Source organism: Hyla sarda, chromosome 1 (assembly GCF_029499605.1).
Source record: "Hyla sarda isolate aHylSar1 chromosome 1, aHylSar1.hap1, whole genome shotgun sequence".
Lineage (NCBI taxonomy): Eukaryota > Metazoa > Chordata > Amphibia > Anura > Hylidae > Hyla > Hyla sarda.
The window spans coordinates 127,136,554-127,162,105 of record NC_079189.1 but is presented as its reverse complement, the minus strand read 5'-3'; the positions used below and the strand labels follow the sequence as shown (position 1 = coordinate 127,162,105).

Here is a 25,552-nt window from a genome sequence, read left to right as displayed (position 1 = left end):
AGTATTCTATTCATTTTCACAGGCTGCTTTGCATGTTAATATCGGCTGGCCAGGGCTCTCAGTTCCCTGCCCTGCTCACAAAAATTGTTCACTGCGTTTTAATAAAAAATTATTTCATTTTAAAACATTGAAATTTTGTTGGCTACAAATTCAGGCATGGCCACAGTAACAGTTTTAGTTCTTTTATTTCTTTATTTTTGTGATACATAAGGAAATTATTGAAATCCACATATCAGACTTTTTTTCTTTTCAGTGCAGAGCTGAAATAATCATTATCAATAAACAGTAGCTACAAAAGTCACAGGTTAAACATGTGGTTAACCACAAGAGCACAGTCAATTGACCTACTTATTATGCAAATTAATTGTGGTTAACCACATATTTAACCTGTGACCTTTGCAGCTACTGTAGTCTCGTTAATGATTTTCTCTGCTCTGGCAGAATAGAATAAAATGTAGACTCCATTCTTGGGTGTTTAAAAAAATTATAAAGCCACCAAAAAAAAATGTTAATGTTAATGTATAAACAGGGATCAATTTATGTTGGCGGGCAGGGACCCAAAAATGTTGCCGACAATAATAAAAATGTAGAAAGGGGCCATTTAAATGTAAAAATTATATATTTTTGTAATACATTTTTTACATTTTTTGTTAGTTATGTATATTAATATTGTGTTTAATAATGTGTGTGTGTTTAACTTTTTTTCTCTATTTTTTAGGTAATACTACTACTCCCAGCATGGAACAGACTGTATCATGACGGGAGCTGTAGTAATTGTACTAATAGACAGATCATAGCAGGTGTCACTCCTGACACCCAATTGTCATTTATATTGCAGAGATGGAGCGGCTTTCTCCTGCGCTCGCATCTCTGCACTATACGCTGGCCAAACAATTCACATCACTTATTCATATTTCCCACAGAGAGCTGTGTTTGGCCAGATGGTTCACGCCAATCACAGCTCTCTGCGGGAAATATTCATAATAGGTATCTATACAGCATATACTCCAGTGGGACCAGAGAAGAACAGCCGGCCGCAAGCATCTATACACCCACTGCGATCTGTCTATTAACTGATGCTCCCTGAGCTTGCAGGACAGCTTGAATATCTTTGGAACTTGTTTGGGGCTGCTTATCCACCATCTGGACTATCCTGTGTTGACACCTTTAATCAATTTTTCTCTTCAGTCCACGCCCAGGGAGATTAGCTACAGTGCCAGAGGTTGCAAACTTCTTGATAATGTAGCGCACTGTGGACAAAGGCAAATCTAAATCTCTGGAGATGGACTTGTAACCTTGAGATTGTTGATCTTTTTCACCAATTTTGGTTCTCAAGTCCTCAGACAGTTCTCTTCTCCTCTTTCTGTTGTCCATGCTTAGTGTGGCACACACAGACACACAATGCAAAGTCTAAGTGAACGTCTCTCCTTTTTATCTGATTTCCGGTGTGATTTTTATATTACCCACACCTGGTACTTGCCCCAGGTGAATTTAAAGGAGCATCACATGCTTGAAACAATCTTATTTTTCCACGATTTTGAAAGGGTGTCAATAAATTTGTACAGACCATTTTTGGAGTTTGGTGTGACATTATGTCCAATTTACTTTTTTCCCTCCCTTTTTTTGGTTTAGTTCCAATACACACAAAGGGAATAAACATTATTATAGCAAAACATGTGTTACTGCAATCCTTTTCTGTGAGAAATACTTCATGTTCTAGAAAAATTTCAGGGGTGCCAACATTTACGGCCATGACTGTTTCCCTTCGTGAGAGGAAGGTGTCTGTCCTCTGAACTCTGCATGCCCAAAGAAGGGTGAAGATTGGTCGGAGTTCACACGGACTATCGCGGATATCAGTGAGCACTTGTGGTGACTATTTTTGTAATTTGTCTATGCTTATTGCCTGAAGGCAGCTACTAAAGAAAGAAAAAAGCAATTTTACACTGCAAAAAATTCCTTGTGATTTCTTTATTTGTATATAATCACCAGTCAGTCCACCCCATGTGAATACACTGTAAGGGTACGTTTACACAGATGGATCTGCCGCGTATTTTACGCTGCGGATTCGCCAACAATGGACCCGTACATTGTGCCTCCATCTGTGCCTGCTCACAGCAGCAATCCCTCGCTGCGAGCAGACACGCTGTGATGTGCGAGTCGCCGCGCTCATGCGCAGTATACTTGCATACATCGTAGCCATTCCCCTTGCTCCCTGAGCTAGTCTGAGAACAGCCGCGATGTGTGTGAGTACACTGCGCATTCGCTCGGTGACTCGCACATCGCAGTGTGTCTGCTCGTAGCGGCAGATTGCCGATATGAGCAGGCACAGATGAAGGCACAATGTAGCATTCCATCTTTGGCGGATCCAAAGCTGCGGATCCATGTGCTGCGGATCCATCCGCGTGAATGTACCCTTAGACAAATTTTGTAGCACTGATGTAGCGTTTAACTCTTCGGGGCTGCATTATTTATACATTACAATAGCGTTCTCAAAAACTAAAGTTTACATACAGTTAAAAAAAATCATGATTTTATAAAGATATGGCATCAAATAACTAAGCTCTGTAAGGATCTAAAACTGTCAAATGCGCCTATAATAGAAAAAAATAAAGTAGCCAGAAGGGCTTGTGGGAGGAAACCAGAGGAGCTATGTATGGTCAATGCAGCTTTTAGTCATATTCGTCTATTTAAGAAAAAAGAAACATAAGAAATGCCCAGTAGTGTGGCATAATATATTTAAAATATTGTTAAAGAAGTGAACAATTAATGTTATCCTATCTTGTTCCTCTCCAGGTTGTGACAAGGATGTCTTGATTGATATTCTTACCCAGCGGAGCAGCGCACAAAGAATTATTATTGCAGAGGCCTACGGGAGTTTGTACGGCAGGGTATAAAATATATTTATATATAAAAATTACTATATTCTGCATATACCTTTTTTTAATTTTCCAATTTAGAGCATTACTATTTAAAAAAAAAAACTTTTGACATGTTATGCAGTAATGTGATGGGTCCAAGTCTCAGCGCTGGGTCCAGGTTCAGGTCTCAGCGCTGACACCCCACCACTCCACTGATCTCTAAGGGACACCTGCCCTTTCACATTTGGAAAAATTAGAAATATGACCCTAAAGTGCATCATAACATCATGTGTACAACTTTGCTGTTTTAGCTGAAATCCACATTACAGCTAGACATTTAGGGCCAGCATTTTAAAAACCCTACAAACTCTGTGGGATTTTCTTGTGCAAAGTTATCTAGGGTATACAAAGAATGGTGTGATCAAGGAAAAATGTCCAAACAAACAGGACCCCATGGACATAACCTTGTCAATGAAAGTGTTCAAAGGAGGATGTCAAGAATTATTCTGATGAATGGGTTGTGCAAAGTTGAGAAAAATTGCACAATTGATGCTCCAGTGTACATGTCTACATGCACAACTCATCATTACTTAGCACAGATGGACTATAGCAGCAGACAACCATTTTGAATGTCATTGTTGTCTAAGGCTTCTTTCACACTAGTGAAGAGGCTCCATTACAAATGGACGTTAATGGCTCTTTTTTTTTTCTACTTTGTCTGACATTATTGTTCGATATTGTAACAGAGCCTAACAGGAGTTATAACGGGCAAAGAGGATCCCATTCACTTGAATGGGATTTCTCTAACGTCCATTATAACTCCGGTTATTGCGGCCGAAGAAAGATGCACCATGCCACAAGGGTTGTATAGTCATGGATTGGTTCCAGGTACAAAAGAATGGGTTTTGCTTGCTTATTTGGCCTTCATAGACCAATATTTTAATCCTATAGAGCACTTAGGAATGAAGTAGAATGGGTTGTTCAGAGCCTGTTAGTACCATCATTTAATTTGTGAAAACTGACATGGGCCAATATTCCTTCAGAACGATGGTGGTTCTGAAGGTCTAGGAAGCTCAAGAATGCTACTAGCGTGTGCCACTAAGGTACTCTTGATGGGGTACTCTGGTGAAAAACTTTTTTTTTTAAATCAACTGGTGCCAGAAAGTTAAACAGATTTGTAAATTACTTCTATTATCTTAATCCTTCCTGTACTTATTAGCTGCTGAATACTACAACGGAAATTCTTTTCTTTTTGAAACACAGAGCTGTCTGCTGACATCATGAGCACAGTGCTCTCTGCTGACATCTATGTCCATTTTAGGAACTGCCCAGAACAGCATATGTTTGCTATGGGGATTTCCTTTTACTCTGGCAGTTCCTAAAATGGACAGAGATGTCAGCAGACAGCTCTGTGTTTCAAACGGAAAAGAATTTCCACTGTAGTATTCAGCAGCTAATAAGTACAGGAAGGATTAATATATTTTAATAGAAGTAATTTACAAATCTGTTTAACTTTCTGGCACCAGTTGATTTAAAAAAAAAAGTTTTTCACCGGAGTACCCCTTTAACCCCTTAATCCCTTAAGAACGCAGGGTTTTTCAGTTTTTGCCTTTTCGTTTTTTCCTCTTTACCTTTTAAAAATCATAACCCTTTCAATTTTCCACCTAAAAATCCATATTATGGCTTATTTTTCGCATCACCAATTCTACTTTATAGTGACATTAGTCATTTTACCCAAAAATCCATGGCGAAACGGAAAAAAATCATTGTGCGACAAAATCGAAGAAAAAACGCCATTTTGTAAATTTTGGGGGTTTCCGTTTTTACACTGTGCATATTTTGGTAAAAATTACACCTTATCATTATTCTGTAGATCCATTCAGTTAAAATGGTAACCGTCATAACTACATGCCGGAAAATGTATATGTTTAACCCCTTAAGGACCGGAGGTTTTTCCGTTTTTGCATTTTCGTTTTTTGCTCCTTGCCTTTAAAAAATCATAACTCTTTCAAATTTACACCTAAAAATCCATATGATGGCTTATTTTTGCGCCACCAATTCTACTTTGTAATGACGTCAGTCATTTTGCCCAAAAATCTATGGTGAAGCGGGAAAAAAAATCATTGTGCAACAAAATTGAAAAAAAAAACGCTGTTTTGTAAATTTTGGGGGCTTCCGTTTCTACGTAGTACATTTTTCGGTAAAAATGACACCTGATATGTATTCTGTAGGTCCATACGATTAAAATGATACCCTACTTATATAGGTTTGATTTTGTCGGACTTCTGGAAAAAATCATATCTACATGCAGGAAAATTAATACGTTTAAAATTGTCCTCTTCTGACCCCTATAACTTTTTTATTTTTCTGTGTATGGGGCGGTATGAGGGATCATTTTTTGCGCCGTGATCTGAAGTTTTTAACGGTACCATTTTTGCATTGATAGGACTTATTGATCACTTTTTATTGATTTTTAAATGATATAAAAAGTGACCAAAAATGCACTATTTTGGACTTTGGAATTTTTTTGCGCGCACGCCATTGACCGAGCGGTTTAATTAATGATATATTTTTATAATTCGGACATTTCCGCACGCGGTGATACCACATATGTTTATTTTTATTTTTATTTACACTGTGTTTTTTTTTTTATTGGAAAAGGGGGGTGATTCAAACTTTTAATAGGGGAGGAGTTAAATGATCTTTATTCACTTTTTTTTTTCACTTTTTTTTTTGCAGTGTTATAGGTCCCATAGGGACCTATAACACTGCACACACTGATCTTCTATGTTGATCACTGGTTTCTCATAAGAAACCAGTGATCAACGATTCTGCCGGATGACTGCTCATGCCTGGATCTCAGGCACTGAGCAGTCATTCGGCGATCGGACAGCGAGGAGGCAGGAAGGGGCCCTCCCGCTGTCCTGTCAGCTGTTCTGGATGCCGCGATTAGCCGCGGCTATCCCGAACAGCCCGACTGAGCTAGCCGGGAACTTTCACTTTCACTTTTAGCCGCGCGGCTCAGCTTTGAGCGCGCGGCTAAAGGGTTAATAGCGCGCGGCGCCGCGATCGGCGCTGCACGCTATTAGAGGCGGGTCCGCCATGATATGACGCGGGGTTACTGTGTAACCCCGCGTTATATCAGAAGAGCAGGACCAAGGACATACCGGTACGTCCTTGGTCCTTAAGGGGTTAAAAATGTCCTCTTCTGATCCCTATAACTTTTTTTATTTTTCCACGTACAGGGCGGTATTTTTTGCGCCATGATCTGAAGCTTTTATCGGTACCATTTTTGTTTTGATCTGACTTTTTGATCACTTTTTATTCATTTTTTAATGGTATAAAAAGTGACCAAAAATACGCAAAATAAAAAGTGACCAAAAATACCAACATTTTTGGGACTTTGGAATTTTTTTGCGCGTACGCCATTGACCGTGTGGTTTAATTAACAATATATTTTTATAGTTCGGACATTTACACACGCGGCAATACCACATATGTTTATTTTTATTTACACTGTTTTATTTTTTTTATCAGAAAAGGGGGGTGATTCAAACTTTTATTAGGGAAGGGGTTAAATGACCTTTATTAACACTTTTTTTTTAATTTTTTTTTTGCAGTTTTATAGCTCCCATAGGGACCTATAACACTGCACACACTGATCTTTTACACAGATCACTGTCGTGTATTAACACGCCGGGGATCAGTGTTATCGGCACTTGACTGCTCCTGCCTGGATCTCAGGCACAGAGCAGTCATTCGCCGATCGGACACCGAGGAGGCAGGTGAGGTCCCTCCCGGTGTCCTGTAAGCTGTTAGGGAAATCGCGGTGAAATCGCGGCGGTCCCGAACAGCCTGACTGAGCAGCCGGGATACTTTCACTTTCGCTTCAGACGCGGCGGTCAGTGTATGAAGGGTTAATACAGGGCTTCACCGCGATCGGTGATGTCCTGTATTAGCCCCAGGTCCCGGCCGTTGATGGATGTAAATATACGTTCTTCGTCATTAAGGAGTTAAGGAAGGACCCATTTAACCCCTTAACCCCTTCACGACAAAGGACGTATATGTACGTCCTCCGCCGGCTCCCGCGATATGCCGCGGTGTCCCCGCGGCATATCGGGTCGGTCCCGGCGGCTATCAACGGCCGGGACCCACGGCTAATACAGGACATCACCGATCGCGGTGATGCCCTGTATTAACCCTTCAGATGTGGCGATCAAAGCTGACCTATGAAACCTATAACACTGCAAAAAAAAGTTTAAAAAAAGTGTTAATAAAGATCATTTAACCCCTTCCCTAATAAAAGTTTGAATCACCCCCCTTTTCCCATAAAAAAAGAATAAACAGTGTAAATAAAAATAAACATAAGTGGTATCGTCACGTGCATAAATGTCCGAACTATAAAAATATATCATTAATTAAACCGCACGGTCAATGGCGTACATGTAAAAAAAAATTCCAAAGTCCAAAAAAGCGTATTTTTGGTCACCTTTATACCATTAAAAAATGAATAAAAAGTGATCAAAAAGTCCAATCAAAACAAATATGGTACCAATAAAAACTTCAGATCACGGCGCAAAAAATGAGTCCTCATACCGCCCTGTACGTGGAAAAATAAAAAAAAGTTATAGGGGTCAGAAGAGGACATTTTTAAATGTATACATTTTCCTGCATGTAGTTATGATTTTTTCCAGAAGTACGACAAAATGAAACCTATATAAGTAGGGTATCATTTTGACTGTATGGACCTACAGAATAATGATAAGGTGTCATTTTTACCAAAATATGTACTGCGTAGAAACGGAAGCCCCCAAAAGTTACAAAATGGCGTTTTTTCTTCGATTTTGTCGCACAATTATTTTTTTTTCCATTTCACTGTGAATGTTTGGGAAAAAATGACTAATGTCCCTGCAAAGTAGAATTGGTGACGCAAAAAATTTTCTGGTGAAAAAATGAAAGGGTTATGATTTTTAAAAGGTAAGGAACAAAAAACGAAAGTGCAAAAACTGAAAAACCCTGCGTCCTTAAGGGGTTAAGGACACAGCTCATTTTCACCTTAAGGACGCAGGCCTTTTTTTTGCAAGTCTGACCATTTTTTTTAACTTTGAAACTCTGCTTATATGAAAAATGGAAATCCCAAATAAATTATATATTGATTCACATATACAATATGTCTACTTTATGTTTGCATTATAAAGTTGACATGTTTTTACTTTTGGAAGACATCAGAGGGCTTCAAAGTTCAGCAGCAATTTTCTAATTTTTCACAAAATTTTCAAAATCTGAATTTTTCAGGGACCAGTTCAGTTTTGAAGTGGATTTGAGGGGTCTTCATATTAGAAATACCCCACAAATGACCCCATTATAAAAACTGCACCCATCAAAGTATTCAAAATGATATTCAGTAAGTGTGTTAACCCTTTAGGTGTTTCACAGGAATAGCAGCAAAGTGAAGGAGAAAATTCTAAATCTTAATTTTTTACACTCTCATGTTCTTCTAGACCCAGTTTTTTAATTTTTACAAGGGGTAAAAGGAGAAAAATCTTACTAGAATTTGTAACCCAATTTCTCTCGAGTAAGGAAATACCTCATATGTGTATGTCAAGTGTTCTGTGGGTGCACTAGAGGGCTCAGAAGGGAAGGAGCGACAATAGGATTTTGGAGAGTGAATTTTTCTGAAATGGTTTTTGGGGGGCATGTCACATTTAGGAAGCCCCTATGGTGCCAGAACAGTACGTGTAAACGAAATTTTTTTTTTCTCACTAAAATGCTGTTTTTTCCCCAAATTTTACATCTCTACAAGGGGTAATAGGAGAAAATGCCCCCCAAAATTTGTAACCCCATTTCTTCTGAGTATGGAAATACCCCATGTGTGAACGTCAAGGGCTCTGCTGGTGCATTACAATGCTCAGAAGAGGAGGAGCACCATTGAGCTTATGGAGAGAGAATTTGGTTGGAATAGAAGTCGTGGGCGTTTACACAGCCTACCGTGGTGCCAGAACAGTGGACCCTCCCACATTTGACCCTATTTTGGAAACTGCACCCCCCACAGAATTTAATAAGGGGTGCAGTGAGCATTTACACCCCACTGGCTTTTGACAGATCCTTGGAACAGTGGGCTGTGCAAATGAAAAATATTTTTTTTCATTTTCACGGACCACTCTTCCAAAAATCTTCAGACACCTGTGGGGCGTAAATGCTCACTGCACCCCTTATTACATTCCGTAAGGGGTGTAGTTTCCAAAATGGGGTCACATGTGGGGGGGGGGGGTCCATTGTTCTGGCACTATGGCGGCTTTGTAAACACACGTGGCCTTGAATTCCGGACACATTTTCTCTCCAAAATCCCAATGTCGCTCCTTCTCTTCTGAGCATTTTAGTTCTCCCGCAGAGCACTTTACATCCACATATGGGGTATTTCCTTACTCAGAAGAAATGGGGTTACAAATTTTGGGGGCTTTTTTCCTATTTTCCCTTGTGAAAATGAAAAATTTAGGGTAACACCAGCATTTTTGTGAAAAAAAATTTTTTCTTCATTTTCCCATCAAACTTTAACGGAAATTCGTAAAAAAAAAACTGTGGGGTGTTAAGGCTCACTATACCTCTTGTCACGTTCTGTGAGGAGTGTAGTTTCCAAAATGGGGTCACATGTGGGTATTTATTTTTTTGCGTTTATGTCAGAACCGCTGTAAAATCAGCCACCCCTGTGCAAATCACCAATTTAGGCTTCAAATCTACATAGTGAGCTCTCACTCCTGAGCCTTGTTGTACGCCCGCAGAGCATTTAACGCCCACATATAGGGTATTTCCGTACTCAGGAGAAATTGCTTTACAAATTTTGGGGGTCTTTTTTTCCGTTTAACACTTGTGAAAATAAAAAGTATGGGGCAACACCAGTATGTTAGTGTAAAATCTTTTATTTTTTTACACTAACAAGCTGGTGTAGCCCCCAACTTTTCCTTTTCATAAGGGGTAAAAGGAGAAAAGCCCCGCAAAATTTGTAGTGCATTTTCTCCCGAATACGGAGATACCCCATTTGTGGCCCTAAACTGTTTCCTTGAAATACGACAGGGCTCCGAAGTGGGACAGCTCCATGCGCATTTGAGGACTAAATTAGGGATTGCATAGGGGTGGACATAGGGGTATTCTATGCCAGTGATTCCCAAACAGAGTGCCTCTAGCTGTTGCTAAACTCCCAGCATGCCTGGGCAGTCAGTGGCTGTCCAGAAATGCTGGGAGTTGTTGTTTTGCAACAGCTGGAGGCTCTGTTTTGGAAACACTGCCGTACGATATGTTTTTTATTTTTATTGGAGGGGGACAGTGTAAGGGGGTGTATATGTCGTGTTTTACCCTTTATTATGTGTTAGTGTAGTGTAGTGTTTTTAGGGTACATTCGTACAGACGGTTTCCCGCTAGGAGTTTGCGCCACAGCAGAAAATTTGCCACAGCTCAAACTTGAAGCAGGAAACCTACTGTAAACCTACTGTAAACCTGCCCCTGTACATTCACATGGGGGGGGGGGGCAAACCTCCAGCTGTTTCAAAACTACTTTTGCAATAGCTGGAGGCACACTGGTTGGAAAACCTTCAGTTAGGTGCTGTTACCTAATTCAGTATTTTCCAACCAGGGTGCCTCTAGCTGTTGCAAAACTGCAACTCCCAGCATGTACTGATTGCCGAAGGGAATGCTGGGAGATGTAATTATGCAACAGCTGGAGGTATGCAACTACAACTCACAGCATGCCGAGACAGCTGTTTGGGCATGCTGGGATTTGCAGTTGTGCAACATCTGGAGGGCTACAGTTTAGAGACTACTGCACACTGATCTCCTAACAGCAATTGGCTGTCTGGGCATGCTGGGAGATGTTGTTTTGCAACAGCTGGAGGAACACAACTACAACTCCTAGGATGCCCAGACAGCCGTTTGCAGCCGGGTATGCTGGGAGTTGTAGTTTTGCAACATCTGGAGAACCACTGTTTGGAGACCACTGGGTAGTGGTCTCCAAACTGTGATCCTCCAGATCTTGCAAAACTACAACTCCCGGCATGCCCAGACAGTCATTGGCTGTCTGAGCATGCTGGGAGTTGTAGTTTTGCAACATCTGAAGGATCACAGTTTGGCGACCACTACACAGTGGTCTCCAAACAGTGGTTCTCCAGATGTTGCAAAACTACAACTCCCAGCATGTCCAGACAGTCTGGGCATGCTGGGAGTTGTAGTTTTGCAACATCTGGAGGATCACAGTTTGGCGACAACTTCACATTGGTCTCCAAACAGTGGTCCTCCAGATGTTGCTAAACTACAACTCCCAGCATGCCCAGAAAGCCAATGCTTGGGAGTTGTAGTTTTGCAACATCTGGAGCATCACTCTCCGGCCAGTCAGATCCCTCCGCAGCCTGCAGGATCTGCCACCGGGTAAGCAAGGACTTCTTATTCCCTCTGTGCCCCACTCTCCCCGGACCTCCACATGTGGGCGGAGGTCTGGCAGCGGCGATGGCGGGTGCGTGGCGATGGCAGGGGCACTTACCCCCGCCATCGCCGCTGCAAGACCTCCGGATCGCCACGCATCCGTCACACACACATCGTATGCATACGTCCCAGCGCATGAATATGTTGGGTGCTGGGACGTATGCATACATCCTATAGCGGGAAGGGGTTAATAAAGTGGCCATTCAGTGTACTTTTGCTCAAGATATTATATTAGAAAGCAGTGATTCGGTTTCATTAAATGTTTTTTTTTTTGTATACTGTTGTTTTTTGTAAACTTTCAAATCATTTTTTAAGAGCCCTGCTTGAAGTCATTCAAAAAGAACCATTATTGTATACTTCCAGGTGATAAGTATCTGAGCATGGTCATATATTACACATACTGTAAGGCTGGGTTCACATTTTACAGATGCAGGGCGGTAGTGCTCTGTGGGACTCAGAGCTGAGCACCTAAACTACAAGGATTACTGCAATTTTGTACCAAGAACAATAGGAGAAAAAAACACTAGGTCATGTAGTAAATATAGCCTTTATTAGATATGTATTAAAATATAGGACATACAAAATTATAAACTAAGTGATAACACGATAAAGTGAAAGAGAATCAGCTAGTCCCTAGGTTAGGGATTTTGCATGTAGCAGCCTACTTATCTGGCCCTGCTGGTCTATGTAGACCCCACTGCCTGTTAATGTAGGAAGTTCTTCCTTGTGAGGACCAACCTACATCAGGAACCTCCTACCTCTCCCTAATAAAGGAAGGGGGAAGGAGCCCAATAAAGATAAAAATATAAAGACCACTATTATTTCAGAATGCTGATTTCTGCAGCCTCCAATTTACATGTAAGTGAGTACTAGGCAGTTATAGACACACACACACACACACACATATATATATATATATATATATATATATATATATATACAGTTAGTATAGTGACCATAACATCCAGTTAGTTACAAACAAGCAAATCCAGTGTGTTTCATTGTATCGCATAAAACCAGCCGGCACAACTCATCAGGGATTAGTGCCATGTGACACCCAATAAATGTCACTTATCTCACACAAAACTAGTATAGTACAGTGTAGTGCATATATATATGGAGGAAAGGATTAACAGCGGTGGTGAGACCCAGAGTGTATGTCCACAATTCAGATAGTCTGCACAGTGTGTTGTATCCCACTTCTTAATAGGCCAATGGTATTTGTATGTATTTCTTGTTCCTCTTTTCAATGAGGTGAAGTGTGAAGCCTTGAAGGGTGTATATAATGCTGCGTGGATATGGACCTCTAGAAATCAGATGCTCGTGATCAGGTAAAGAGGTATCGCCAGTAAAGCATGTGGTTTCTTGATAATTAACACCAGGGTCTCGATGTAGAGGTTTAACTCAAATGCCGTCCAATAAGGCCATTGGTCAGGTACCCCCGAAAAGCCTCTCCTAGATGTCAGTAAGGTTGTTTTCTTTTGGGGGTGGTATCCTGGCTGTAGCGCGGCCAACAATTTTGTACCAAGACCAGGTAAAGCCTATGAAAGCCAAGTGTTTCACCTATACTTGCCCTAAAACCACAGCAATGGGCATTGTTCTTGGACATGCCTCCCATGCCTGCTACCCTGTATTTGTGAGCCCAACCTTACTGTGATGAACTGTGCACCTGGGTGATCATCGCATGTATCCATGTAAGTATCCATTTTAAGGATCAAATCTTTTAATGAAGAGAACTGTCTGACATGCAGAAACCTATGTATTGTGCTGAGAATTTTAGTTTTATGTGGACTCTGCATAAACAAATTTCTGCCACTTTGTCTTAAAAAGTGGCATGCATGGTGGCATTGGAAGGCATCAACCCCCTATTTAGGATTCCTATGACATGGATGTCAAATAAGCTTGTGTGCATCTGAACATAAGCAATTTCACGAAACCTATGCTAGAAGTTCAATGTGAAAATATCTATAGTATGAAATTTCATATGCAGGGATAATTTTGGATCACTCCCAAAGGGAGTGTTTATGATAATAGCATTGTATTAAGTAAGCGGTCAATAGATTGCCTTACTATATGACTGACAGCGTTAATGATATAATTCCTTCTAGCTGGAGTTTTACACAATGTAACTGTAGCTATGCACATACTGCCAATTACATACACATTGCAGGCAGCATAAAAACTATAAATGGGCACATTGGAGCACAGTCATCTCTTCTATGTGTGATATAGGCCTTACTATAGAAAACCTGGTAAATGTATTACTTCCATAGAAATTATTTTGAAATTTTATAAACTGGCTACTAGACGGCTGAGAGTCACACTGTAGAGAAAAATACATTTTTTAGGTAGATTCTAACAACATTTAGGATTTAAGAAAGTTGGGTAAAAGTTGATAGCCTATTCTCAGTACAGGTCATCAATATGAGACCAGTTGGGGCTTCCTGTAAGAGAGCACCAGTCCATGAATTGGGAAGTTATTAGTGAGATCTAAATTTGGGACTTTATTCATTACAGAGAGATCAGGTGGTTCTGTATTGGTTACCACAGTCATACCCACATGTCATGCAAGCTCCAATAAGGGGGTTCAGCACATTGTTAGATAGCCTATGTTTAGTATAGTGTTGCTCGCGAATATTCGCAATACGAATTTTATTCGCAAATATTGCATATTCGCGAATTCGCGAATATAGCACTATATATTCGTAATTACAAATATTATTTTTTTTTTTCACAGTACACATCACAGTGATCACCCCTCTCTGCTTCCAGCTTGTGTGGTGTAAAGAAGGCTCTAATACCACTGTGTGAGACTGGCGTGTGAATTTTCGCATATGCAAAAATTAGCATATGCTAATTTTCGCATATGCTAATTTTCGCATATGCGAAAATAAAACACGAATATTACGAATATGCGAATTTAGTGAATATATGACGAATATTCGTCCATATATTCGCGAAATATCGTGAATTCGAATATGGCCTATGCCGCTCAACACTAGTTTAGTATAGTTAGACTACATGCATGCTTCCTTAACAGGACAACCATAAAGGTGTTTGGCGCCTTACTGTACCTTTATATGCTTCTGATTTCATATGAAGACAAATATACAATGTTTTCTATTGAATTCTGAACAAATCTGACAAATATATTGTTTTATGTTCTATTCATTGCTTTCAGGGGAGAAAAATTTCAGCGGCACATCATACAAGTATAAAACCATTCTTGCTCTGTAGTATAAGGCCACATGAGACTCTGCATGTTGCTGTGCAGCCTCCATCACTTGGTTAAAAATATTTCTCAGTGTTCTCTTTAGAGTACTCACAATTCGATCCTGCTAAACTTCTAGATGAAACAGAAATTCGGCTACAAGAGTTTTTACATAAAAAAAGGGAGACAGAACTTTCAAATAGTCAAATATATAGTGAGGCCAGTGAATACCATTTGGGAAAATGATGTTATCTAAGGCTGGGTTCACACTACGTTTTGAGACTATGGCAACCTGATCGGATGGGGGCAGTGAAAACCGGGCACTCCTGTATCCCAGCCGGACCCGGCCCGTGTCCCATTCATTTCAATGAGCCGACCGGAGTCACTATATGACTCCGGTCGGCTCATTTTTGCCCCTTATCCGGTTTTCTGACCGTACCTAAAACCGTGGTATGTAGCGGTTTTAGGTACAGTCAAAAACCGGATACGGGGCAAAAATGAGCCGACCGGAGTCACTATATGACTCCGGTCGGCTCATTGAAGTGAATGAGACATCTTAATACTGGAGAAAAAAAACTGAAAAAAGATTTTGACTTGATAACTAAGAATCTCTGAACTGGAATATTTTATCTGTGTGACGTCCTACTGTATACAGTCTCAGGACAGGTAAAGGGAATCCTTAGTAAGAAATACAACCAGCTATCTACATGACACCACCGACCTACTGAACAACTACTACATTTTAGAAACATTATGATCAGGAGTTAATTTCCTTCTGGCACTTAAAATGGAACCTATCCCTGTGATGTGAGGCACAGTAATACCTGTTCTCGTATAATGATAGATCCCCAACATTCGCATGTTCTACCTCCAATGTTGCACACCATAGTCTTGGCACTAAATGCCATGATGTATTAAAAACGTCTTGAATATTTTTTTCTTTCATTTATTAAGAGCAATAAAATGTTTCTAACTGGCTGAAATGGTACCAATTTTTTTTCTTTTCAAAATATTTGAGACATGATAAACAGTGAAAAATGCAGGCAGCGAAATAAATATGTGGTAGTTTTTTGGGAAAAGTATTTATATCATGGTAAATATCACTCAATGTAGGTTTTGGTTGTTTTTTTTCCCAACAAATGTACAGATTACAACAAAAAAAGTTGTAGATCGGACACACTTTTTCGGCAGGTCTTGTATGAGCAATATTTTTTAAACAAAAACTGCTGTCAAATATAGATTACAACTTAGTTTTTCGTTCTTTTTTTCATAGAATTTGATTGAAGACTTGAAAGAAAATCTTGATGATCATTTTAAGGAAGTTATGGTTGGCTTGATGTACTCTCCACCAGCTTATGATGCCCATGAACTCTGGCATGCCATGAAGGTAAGTCACTAAAAAATATTTATACCATAAATGGCACATCAACTAGAAGAGATATACCAAATGCACACTGTAAGTCACTGGCAGGAATAGTGGTGTCTAGGGGCGGAGTACTCCTTTAAGTCTATTTTTGGGCCTTTATTTTTATGAAATTACAGTTAGGTTTTTTAGTAGGGACTGTCATTCCTTTCAAGGCCAGTCTAGGTTTTCATTGTGGCCTAAATTGCTCTAATGAGATTTAGAATTCTTAGCTCTGCAGCCTTAGAGTGGACATTTTGACCTGTGTAAGTAACACCAACATGTGATGACTATGCAGGACATTTATCATTGTTTGCTTTGGTAAGCAAGTTCTGAAGTAATTTTTTGGTTTGTTTTAGCAAAACAAATATAGTCGCAGCTGAGACTTTTGTGAGACTTTTTTGCAACTTTTAAAATTTGCTCACGTACGGGAGTTTTGTACTCCAGGTCAGACCTGGAGTAGACTTGCAACTTTTTGTAAGGGGTTTGCAACTTTTTCTTGCCTACATGCGACTTTCGCACATCATAAATACCTGACCACTGCAACTGAAAACTGAAATTTGCTTAGGTAAGGCTGTTTGTAACATTTTGCTTACTCACAAAAGTCACACAAAAAGTTCTTGTGTGCCACTTTTGCACAAAAAATATCTTGACAAATGCCCCCCTATTTTTTTGGGTAACTGGTAGTAAGCCACCTGTATAGATAGGGGAGATTGTGTTAGTAATTAGATGAGCAGAATATAATATGTATCTTGTTTCTAAATGTAAAGGCTTTATTTTTATTATGCTGGAATATAAAAACTGGAGAAGCCCTGTTTGAACATTTCTTTTGTGTCAATGTCTCTAACTGCTGTTTGCCATTATTTGCCTGGATCTAAGGAGCTTGTCTCCCACAATATACAACTACATTATCTCTGTAAAATAGACTAAACTGCACTATATAGACATATAAAGATCAAATCTGGAGTGTTTCTTCAATTTACATGAATCTTAGTATTCCCAGGGCACAAGAATGCCATATCAATTTCTATGAGCAATCATTGGGTCATTTATTGTGTCAGATGGAATGATATGCCTTCTTTTTCTCAGAAAACTATCTCATTAAAATGTGCTCATCTGCAAATAAAATGTCCTTTATTAGTCATCTGAATTGGTGGAAGTTGTTTATGTGTACACCGTGCATCATGGTACTATACACTTTTATTAAAAACATTTAATTTGTTTACGCATGCCACATCTTTCTCACACACACATACTTGTTAACAGGGAGCCGGCACAGATGAAAATTGTCTTATTGATATCTTAGCTTCAAGAACAACTTCTGATATATTTCAGCTGAAGGAAGCCTATTTAATGCGTGAGTATTTTTTTGGTCACAATATTCTAAACAAATTAATTAATGATAGAATTGTCTACATTGTAGTGTTCAGACTAATTATTTGTCCACAATGAATCAAAGATTGAGCTGCAGCTGTGCTTGGGATTGTTAGGCTTCTTTCACACTGCCGTTGTTCCCCGTCGGCAAACGTCTGTAAGGCACTTTTTTTTGTGCCTTTACAGACTTTTTTTGATGGGGAACCAAAGAAAAAAACATTTACTGTTATGGGGTTTGTCAAGCGCCGTTGTTTTCTGACGGGAGTAGCAGGAGGAAAAAACGTTGCATGATGTATTTTTCCTCCCACTATTCTCCCCAGTTTCCCCGACGGGCTTCACACTGCCGTGTCCCAACAGCAGTGAAAAAGAAGCCTTAAATGTATATATACAGTAGGTAAATTAAATTTTCTAATGTTTTCTGCTTAATAGATACAACAGAAACAAAAAAGAAAAGTCATAGATGTGAGCGGACATAAAATTGATCAATACACTAGTATTCCATTGTGTCTAATGTCTTTTTGCCTTTTTACATCTTTAGCCCTATTCTAGTAAGACAGATGCTACCTAGCTGAAAGGTGATCATATATTTTCAATAACTGTTGGCCATGCATTTTTTAGCCGATAGGTATCTCTCTTAACCTCGCAGCGTAAACATTCAGCATTGAGATTGGATGGGTATGCCGCAGTCAAACAACTCTGGCACTGGCTTATCTCTCTAAGACCAATAGAGTCATATAGTGAAAATTTAAGACACCCAACCAGTCTCTCCACAACATCATCTGTCGCCTCTCCACCACACACACTTTATTCACTTTAGTCACCTTTAGTCTAAGGTGTTTGGGCACCTACAGTGGGGCAAAAAAGTATTTAGTCAGCCACCAATTGTGCAAGTTCTCCCAGTTAACCCCTTAACGACGCAGGACGTATATTTACGTCCTGCGCCGTCTCCCGCGATATGAAGCGGGATCGCGCCGCGATCCCGCATCATATCGCGTGGCTCCCGGCGCTAATCAACGGCCGGGACCCGCGGCTAATACCACACATCGCCGATCGCGGCGATGTGCGGTATTAACCCTTTAGAAGCGGCGGTCAAAGCTGACCGCCGCTTCTAAAGTGAAACTGAAAGTATCCCGGCTGCTCAGTCGGGCTGTTCGGGACCGCCGTGGTGAAATCGCGGCGTCCCGAACAGCTGATCGGACACCGGGAGGGCTCTTACCTGCCTCCTCGGTGTCCGATTGACGAATGACTGCTCCGTGCCTGAGATCCAGGCAGGAGCAGTCAAGCGTCGATAATGCTGATCACAGGCGTGTTAATACACGCCTGTGATCAGGATGAGAGATCAGTGTGTGCAGTGTTATAGGTCCCTATGGGACCTATAACACTGCAAAAAAAAGTTTAAAAAAAGTGTTAATAAAGGTCATTTAACTCCTTCCCTAATAAAAGTTTGAATCACCCCCCTTTTCCCATAAGAAAAATGTAGTGTAAAAAAAATAAAAAACAGTGTAAAAAAAATAAAAATAAACATATGTGGTATCGCCGCGTGCGTAAATGTCCGAACTATAAAAATATATCATTAATTAAGCCGTACGGTCAATGGCGTACGCGCAAAAAAATTCCAAAGTCCAAAAAAGCGTATTTTGGTAACTTTTTATAACATTAAAAAATGAATAAAAAGTGATCAAAAAGTCAGATCAAAACAAAGATCATACCAATAAAAACTTCAGATCACGGCGCAAAAAATTAGTCCTCATACCGCCCCGTACGTGGAAAAATAAAAAGTTATAGGGGTCAGAAGATGACATTTTTAAACGTATAAATTTTCCTGCATGTAGCATGTAGATTTTTTCCAGAAGTGCGACAAAATCAAACCTATATAAGTAGGGTATCATTTTAACCCTATGGACCTACAGAATAATGATAAGGTGTAATTTTTACCGAAATATGCACTGCGTAGAAACGGAAGCCCCCAAAAGTTACAAAATGGCGGTTTTTTTTTGATTTTGTCGCACAATGATTTTTTTTTCCGCTTCGCCGTGCATTTTTGGGTAAAATGACTAATGTCACTGCAAAGTAGAATTGGCGACGCAAAAATTAAGCCATAATATGGATTTTTAGGTGGAAAATTGAAAGGGTTATGATTTTTTAAAGGTAAGGAGGAAAAAACGAAAGTGCAAAAATGGAAAAACCCTGAGTCCTTAAGGGGTTAAAAAGATGAGAGAGGACTGTAATTTTCATCATAGGTATACCTCAACTATGAGAGACATAATGAGAAAAAAAATCCATAAAATCACATTGTCTAATTTTTAAAGAATTTTTTTGCAAATGATGGTGGAAAATGAGTATTTGGTCAATAACAAAAGTTCATCCCAATACTTTGTTATACACCTTTTGTTGGCAATGACAGAGGTCAAATATTTTCTGTAAGTCTCCAAAGGTTTTCTATGTGGTTGAAATCTGGAGACTGGCTAGGCCACTCCAGGACCTTGAAATGCTTCTTACCAAGCCACTCTTTCATTGCCCGGGCAGTGTGTTTGGGATCATTGTCATGCTGAAAGACCCAGCCACATTTCATCTTCAATGCCCTTTCTGATGGAAGGAGGTTTTCACTCAAAATCTCATGAAACATGGCTCCATTCATTCTTTACTTTACATGGATCAGTCGTCCTGGTCCCGTAGCAGAAAAACAGCCCCAAAGCATGATGTTTCCACCCCCATGCTTCACAGTAGATATGGTGTTCTTTGGATGCAACTCGGCATTCTTTCTCCTCCAAACACAACGAGTTGAGTTTTTACCAGAGTTTTTACCAGTTGAGTCCCTGGCGGCGTAGTGTGTTACTGATGGTAGGCTTTGTTACTTTGGCCCCAGCTCTCTGCAGGTCATTCACTAGGTTACCCCCCCCGTGTGGTTCTGGGATTGTCGATCACCGTTCTAGTGATCATTTTGACACCACACTATAATTTGCAAATAAAATCAGTCAATGTGATTTTATGGATTTCTTTTTCTCATTATATCTCTCATAGTTGAGGTATACCTATGATGAAAATTACAGGCCTCTCATCTTTTTAAGTGGGAGAACTTGCACAATTGGTGGCTGACTAAATACTTTTTTTGCCCCACTGTATATGATTTACTGAAGATTTTGCCTTATTCTTCAATATGCTAGAATTATAGACAGGAATTTTGTAGTAACAATTTAAACTCTGGCAATCCATAAAAGTGCATTGTGAGATTTTCATGCACATGTGTGCAACAAATATATTAACTACTTAATGACCAGGCCTAAAAAAAAAAAGACCTTAAACAACAACTAACATTTTTTGTTTTGTTACATTTAATCAGCTAAAGCTTATATATACACACAATTCCTATGGTTTAACTTATTAGGGTATAATACAAAAAACACCTGGTCCTTTGAGAGTTTTACAATTAGGTAAATACAACCTCAGATGAACAACAAAACACCATATTTCACCATGTATACAATTAGTTACCAAACACTGGGCCAAAATGGAAAGCCCACGTGTAAAAAACAAAGTTTGCCCATTGATTCAATAGCTTGTAGAACCTTGCCCGGCATTAACCCTTTAGACACCGTGATCAAAGTTGATCGCAGAGTCTAAATGCGGGAGTTAAAGGGGTACTCCGGTGCTTACACATCTTATCCCCTATCCAAAGGATAGGGGATAAGATGCCTGATCGCGGGAGTCCCGCAGCTGGGGACACCCGGGATCCTGCATGCGGCACCACGTTTGTAATCAGTGCCCGGAGCGTGTTCGCTCCGGGTCTGATAACAGTCGACCGCAGGGCTGGCGGCGTGTGACGTCACGCCTCCGCCCCGTGTGACGTCACAGCTATCATGCCCCCTCCTGTAGGCTTGCATTGAGGGGCGGAGGTGTGACATAACACGCCGCCGGCCCTGCGGTCGACCGTAATCAGACCCGGAGCGAACACGCTCCGGGCACTGATTACAAACGGGGTGCCGCGTGCATGATCCCGGGCGTCCCCAGCTGCGGGCCTCCCGCGATCATGCATCTTATCCCCTATCCTTTGTATAGGGGATAAGATGTGTAAGCACCGGAGTACCCCTTTAACATTGCTGGTTAGCTCAGCGGAGCTTATTGGGACATCTGCGGCGAAATCGCGTGTCCAGATCAGCTGAATGGAAATCTGGAGGGCCCTTACCTGCCTCTTTGCTGTCCGGTCGATGCTCTGATGCTGCTCTAGCCATGGCAGGCTAGAGCAGCAGCGCACCGATAACACTGATCAATGCTTAGTTGATGCTCAGCATTGAACAGTGTAAGGAATCATAAGATTGCATGGTATTGCCCTCTATAGGGAAAAAAAAAGTTAATAAAAGTGGACCAACCCCCTAATAAAAATTTGAATCACCCTCCTTCCATTTTTTACATAAATTTATGTAATAAAAAATAAACATAATCATATGTGGTACCGCCGTGGGTGTAAATGTCGAACTATTAAAATATAAGGTTAGTTAAACCGCACGGTCACTGACGTACACGTATAAAAAAAAACAAAGTCCAAAGTAGCACATTTTTGGTCACCTCCAACCATTTTTGGTCCTTTCCAACCTGTCCAGAGAAAAAGTAGCTGAGTTCTCCATAGCAACTGATCATATCGCTTGTTTCATTTTTGAGAAAAGCCTCTGTAAAATGAAAGAAATAATCTGATTGGTTGCTATGGGCAACTTAGCCACTTTTCCTTTGGACAGATTTTGATAAATCTCCCCTGTAGTGTCCAGTGAAAAACCTAGTAAAAAACAGATACTAGCCAGAAATCCGACAGTCAAACAGGCTACATTGGCCCTCATTTACTAAGCTAAAACCGACCTGTTTTTGTCTGGTTATTTTGGTGTAGAGTGTCTCGGACATGTCTGCGCCAGTGTGTGACAGTATGCGCCAGGAAAATCCGACAAACCCGATATTGCACTGTGAAAAGCCTAAAAAGGGTGTGGCTTCACAACCCAACCTATTTACTATGGCATTCACAGAAAATCCAAAAACTGGTCAGAAAATGTTCCTGACTTTTCCCCATAGTAAATACAGAGGAATTCTGAAACAAGATTTCCCACTAGTAAAAACCCGACACTCTTAGTAAATGAGGCCCAATGTGTCCATTGTGCACATCTGTTTTTTTTTCTGCTCTCAGACTTATAAATGGACAAATAAATGAAAAAGCAAACAGAACCTCCATGCACATGTGAACATAGTCAATTAGTCATATGCTATTTTCACATATCTGCTACTTTGATGCTTCTTTTTACTTTGAATGTCTAAGAAGCCTTCATGCAGCCAAACAAATGTATATATGAAGTGCAAATGTTTTATCTGTGCTCATCAAAGACATAACCTAAAGATTAAAGCCCCCAAACCACATTTATTTGCCTTTGTATATGCTTGGACACTATAGAAACAAGTGAATTCTACTGTGGGTGTCTGGTTTGTGTTGCATTCAGCACAACCTGATGAGTCTTCCATATTTCTTCAATGTCTGCCTGTCGCTGTTCTTCATAGAAACAGTTCTGGTGACGTAGTCAGCACTTCAGAAGTTTGATTACATTAAATGGATGTTTTCATAGAACACATGCCTGACATTTAGAATAATATGCAAACATTTGTTTCCTTTGTAGAATATGGCTGCAATCTGGATCAAGACATTTATTCTGAAACCTCAGGGCATTTTAGAGATGCTTTAATAAACCTAGCCCAGGTACAGTATGCTATGTTCTATTGTAGATGGATAAAGTAGAACCAGGACATAGGCAATACAAGAAAGTAAAAAAAAAAATCATCATTTAAACATAATTCATAAGAACCACCAAGATATTTTCAAAATACATAAAAGTGTTTCCACATGAAAATATCTTCCTACATGTTTTCTTAGTTAAATGGGCACTGTCAGATACAAAATCTTTTTATATGTTGTTCAACTTGGCAAAACATTAACCTTTCTAATATACTTCATAAGAAAATGTTATTTCCTTATAGAAATCATCTTATGTATATAAAAAGAGAAGGCCTGACTCACTGCCTCATCAGAGCCCAGCCTAAACCCTTGGACCTAGAAAGCTGAATTTTTTCACAGGTGTTGTTTTTAAGACATAGACGAGGAATAAGAAAGTATTTTTCGAAATTCAACCCTTAAGGGGGTGAAAAAGGGATTGAAAGTTTGTATGGAAGTCCATCATTTTTGAAGCTAGAAGCTGTATGTGTGTATGTTCCAGCATCACGTTCAAACGGCTAAAGATATTAACATGAATCTTGGCACACATGTTACTTATATGTCAACACCAAACATAGGATAGGTAATTTAAAGGGGTTATCCAGGAAAAAACTTTTTTTTATAGATCAACTGGCTCCAGAAAGTTAAAAAGATTTGTAAATTACTTCTATTAACAAATCTTAATCCTTTCAGTACTTATGAGCTGATGAATTTGAGTTGTTCTTTTCTGTATAAGTGCTCTCTGATACTGGTCGGGATAGGAGGTCGAGATAGGAGGTTGAGATAGGAGGTCAGGATAGGAGGTCAGGGTAGGAGGTCGAGATAGTAGGTCGGGATAGGAGGTCGGGATAGGATGTCAGGATAGGAGGTCGAGATAGGAGGACGGGATAGGAGGCCATGATAGGAGGTTGGGATAGGTGGTCGGGATAAGAGGTCAGCATAGGAGGTCGAGATAGGAGGTCGAGATATGAGGACGGAATAGGAGGTCACGATAGGAGGCCGGGATAGGAGGTCGACATAGGAGGTCGAGATAGGAGGTCGGGATAGGAGGTCGAGATAGGAGGTTGGGATAGGAGGTCGGGATAGGAGGTCGGGATAGGAGGGCGGGATAGGAGGACGGGATATGAGGACGTGATATGAGGACGTGATATGAGGACGGGATAGGAGAATGGGATAGGAGGACAGGATAGGAGGTCGGGATAGGAGGTCGGGATAGGAGGTCGGGATAGGAGGTCAGGATATGGGGTTGGGATATGACAACAATATATGACGACGGGATATGAAGTCAAAAGCTTCCTCCTTTGTTGATTTTCCTCCCCAACAAGGATTAGGAAGGAAAAAAACAGGCAACGCCGTGTACTCAGCTAGTGGCTTATATAAACATGGCTTTGTCCAAGCTGAAGCACAGGCATGGACAAAGTCCAGAAAGTGAGGGTGGGCTAGCACTCCTCTGTGTCTGATAGGACAGGAGATAGCACAGAGGAGTACTATCAGACAGGAGAAAGCCCAGAGGAGTACTTTCAGACAGGAGAGAGCCTAGAGGAGTACTATCAGACAGGAGAGAGCACAGAGGAGTGCTATCAGACAGGAGAGAGCACAGAGGATTGCTATCAGACAGGAGAGAGCACAGAGCAGTGCTATCAGACAGGGGAGAGCACAGAGGAGTACTATCAGACAGGACAGAGCACAGAGGAGTGCTATCAGACAGGAGAGAGCACAGAGGAGTGATATCAGACAGGAGAGAGCACAGAGGAGTCCTATCAGACAGGAGAGAGTACAGAAGCGTGCTATCAGACAGGAGAGAGCACAGAGGAGTGCTATCAGACAGGAGAGAGCACAGAGGAGTGCTATCAAACAGGAGAGAGTACAGAGGAGTGCTATCAGACAGGAGAGAGTACAGAGGAGTGCTATCAGACAGGAGAGAGCACAGAGGAGTACTTTAAGACAGGAGAGAGCACAGAGGAGTGCTATCAGACAATAGAGAGCACAGAGGAGTACTATAAGACAGGAGAGAGTACAGAGGAGTGCTATCAGACAGGATAGAGCATAGAAGAGTACTATCAGACAGGGGAGAGCACAGAGGAGTACTATCAGACAGGAGAGAGCACAAAGGAGTCCTATCAGACAGGAGAGAGTGCAGAGGAGTACTATGAGACAGGAGAGAATACAGAGTAGTGCTAGCCTGTCCTCACTTACTGGACTTTGTCCGTACCTGTGCTTCAGCTTGGATAAAGCCGTGAGTTTATAAGACATGATTTCTATAAAAAAGGAAATTGAATTTTCTTATGAAGTATATTAGAAAGGGTAATGTTTTGCCAAGATGTATCTATATCTATTTTATCTCTATATCTATCTACCAATCTATCTATCTATCTATCTATCAGTATATATATATATATATATATATATATATATATATATATAAAAAACCTCACACTAAGCTTTTAATATATTCTGTAGGTGTTAAAGGACATCTGTACTGCATGAATTTTACATAT

At 40.4% G+C, this 25,552-nt stretch overlaps 1 protein-coding gene across 1 annotated transcript in view; it reads left to right on the top strand.

Moving 5' to 3' along the window:
• ANXA10 (annexin A10) overlaps nt 1–25,552 on the top strand; it is an 88,044-nt gene that overhangs the window by 15,921 nt on the left and 46,571 nt on the right. The window contains exons 2-5 of the mRNA XM_056551716.1: nt 2,794–2,888; nt 15,812–15,925; nt 17,207–17,297; nt 22,963–23,042. Coding sequence (XP_056407691.1) covers nt 2,794–2,888; nt 15,812–15,925; nt 17,207–17,297; nt 22,963–23,042 — 380 coding nt within the window. The remainder of the gene's footprint in view (nt 1–2,793; nt 2,889–15,811; nt 15,926–17,206; nt 17,298–22,962; nt 23,043–25,552) is intronic.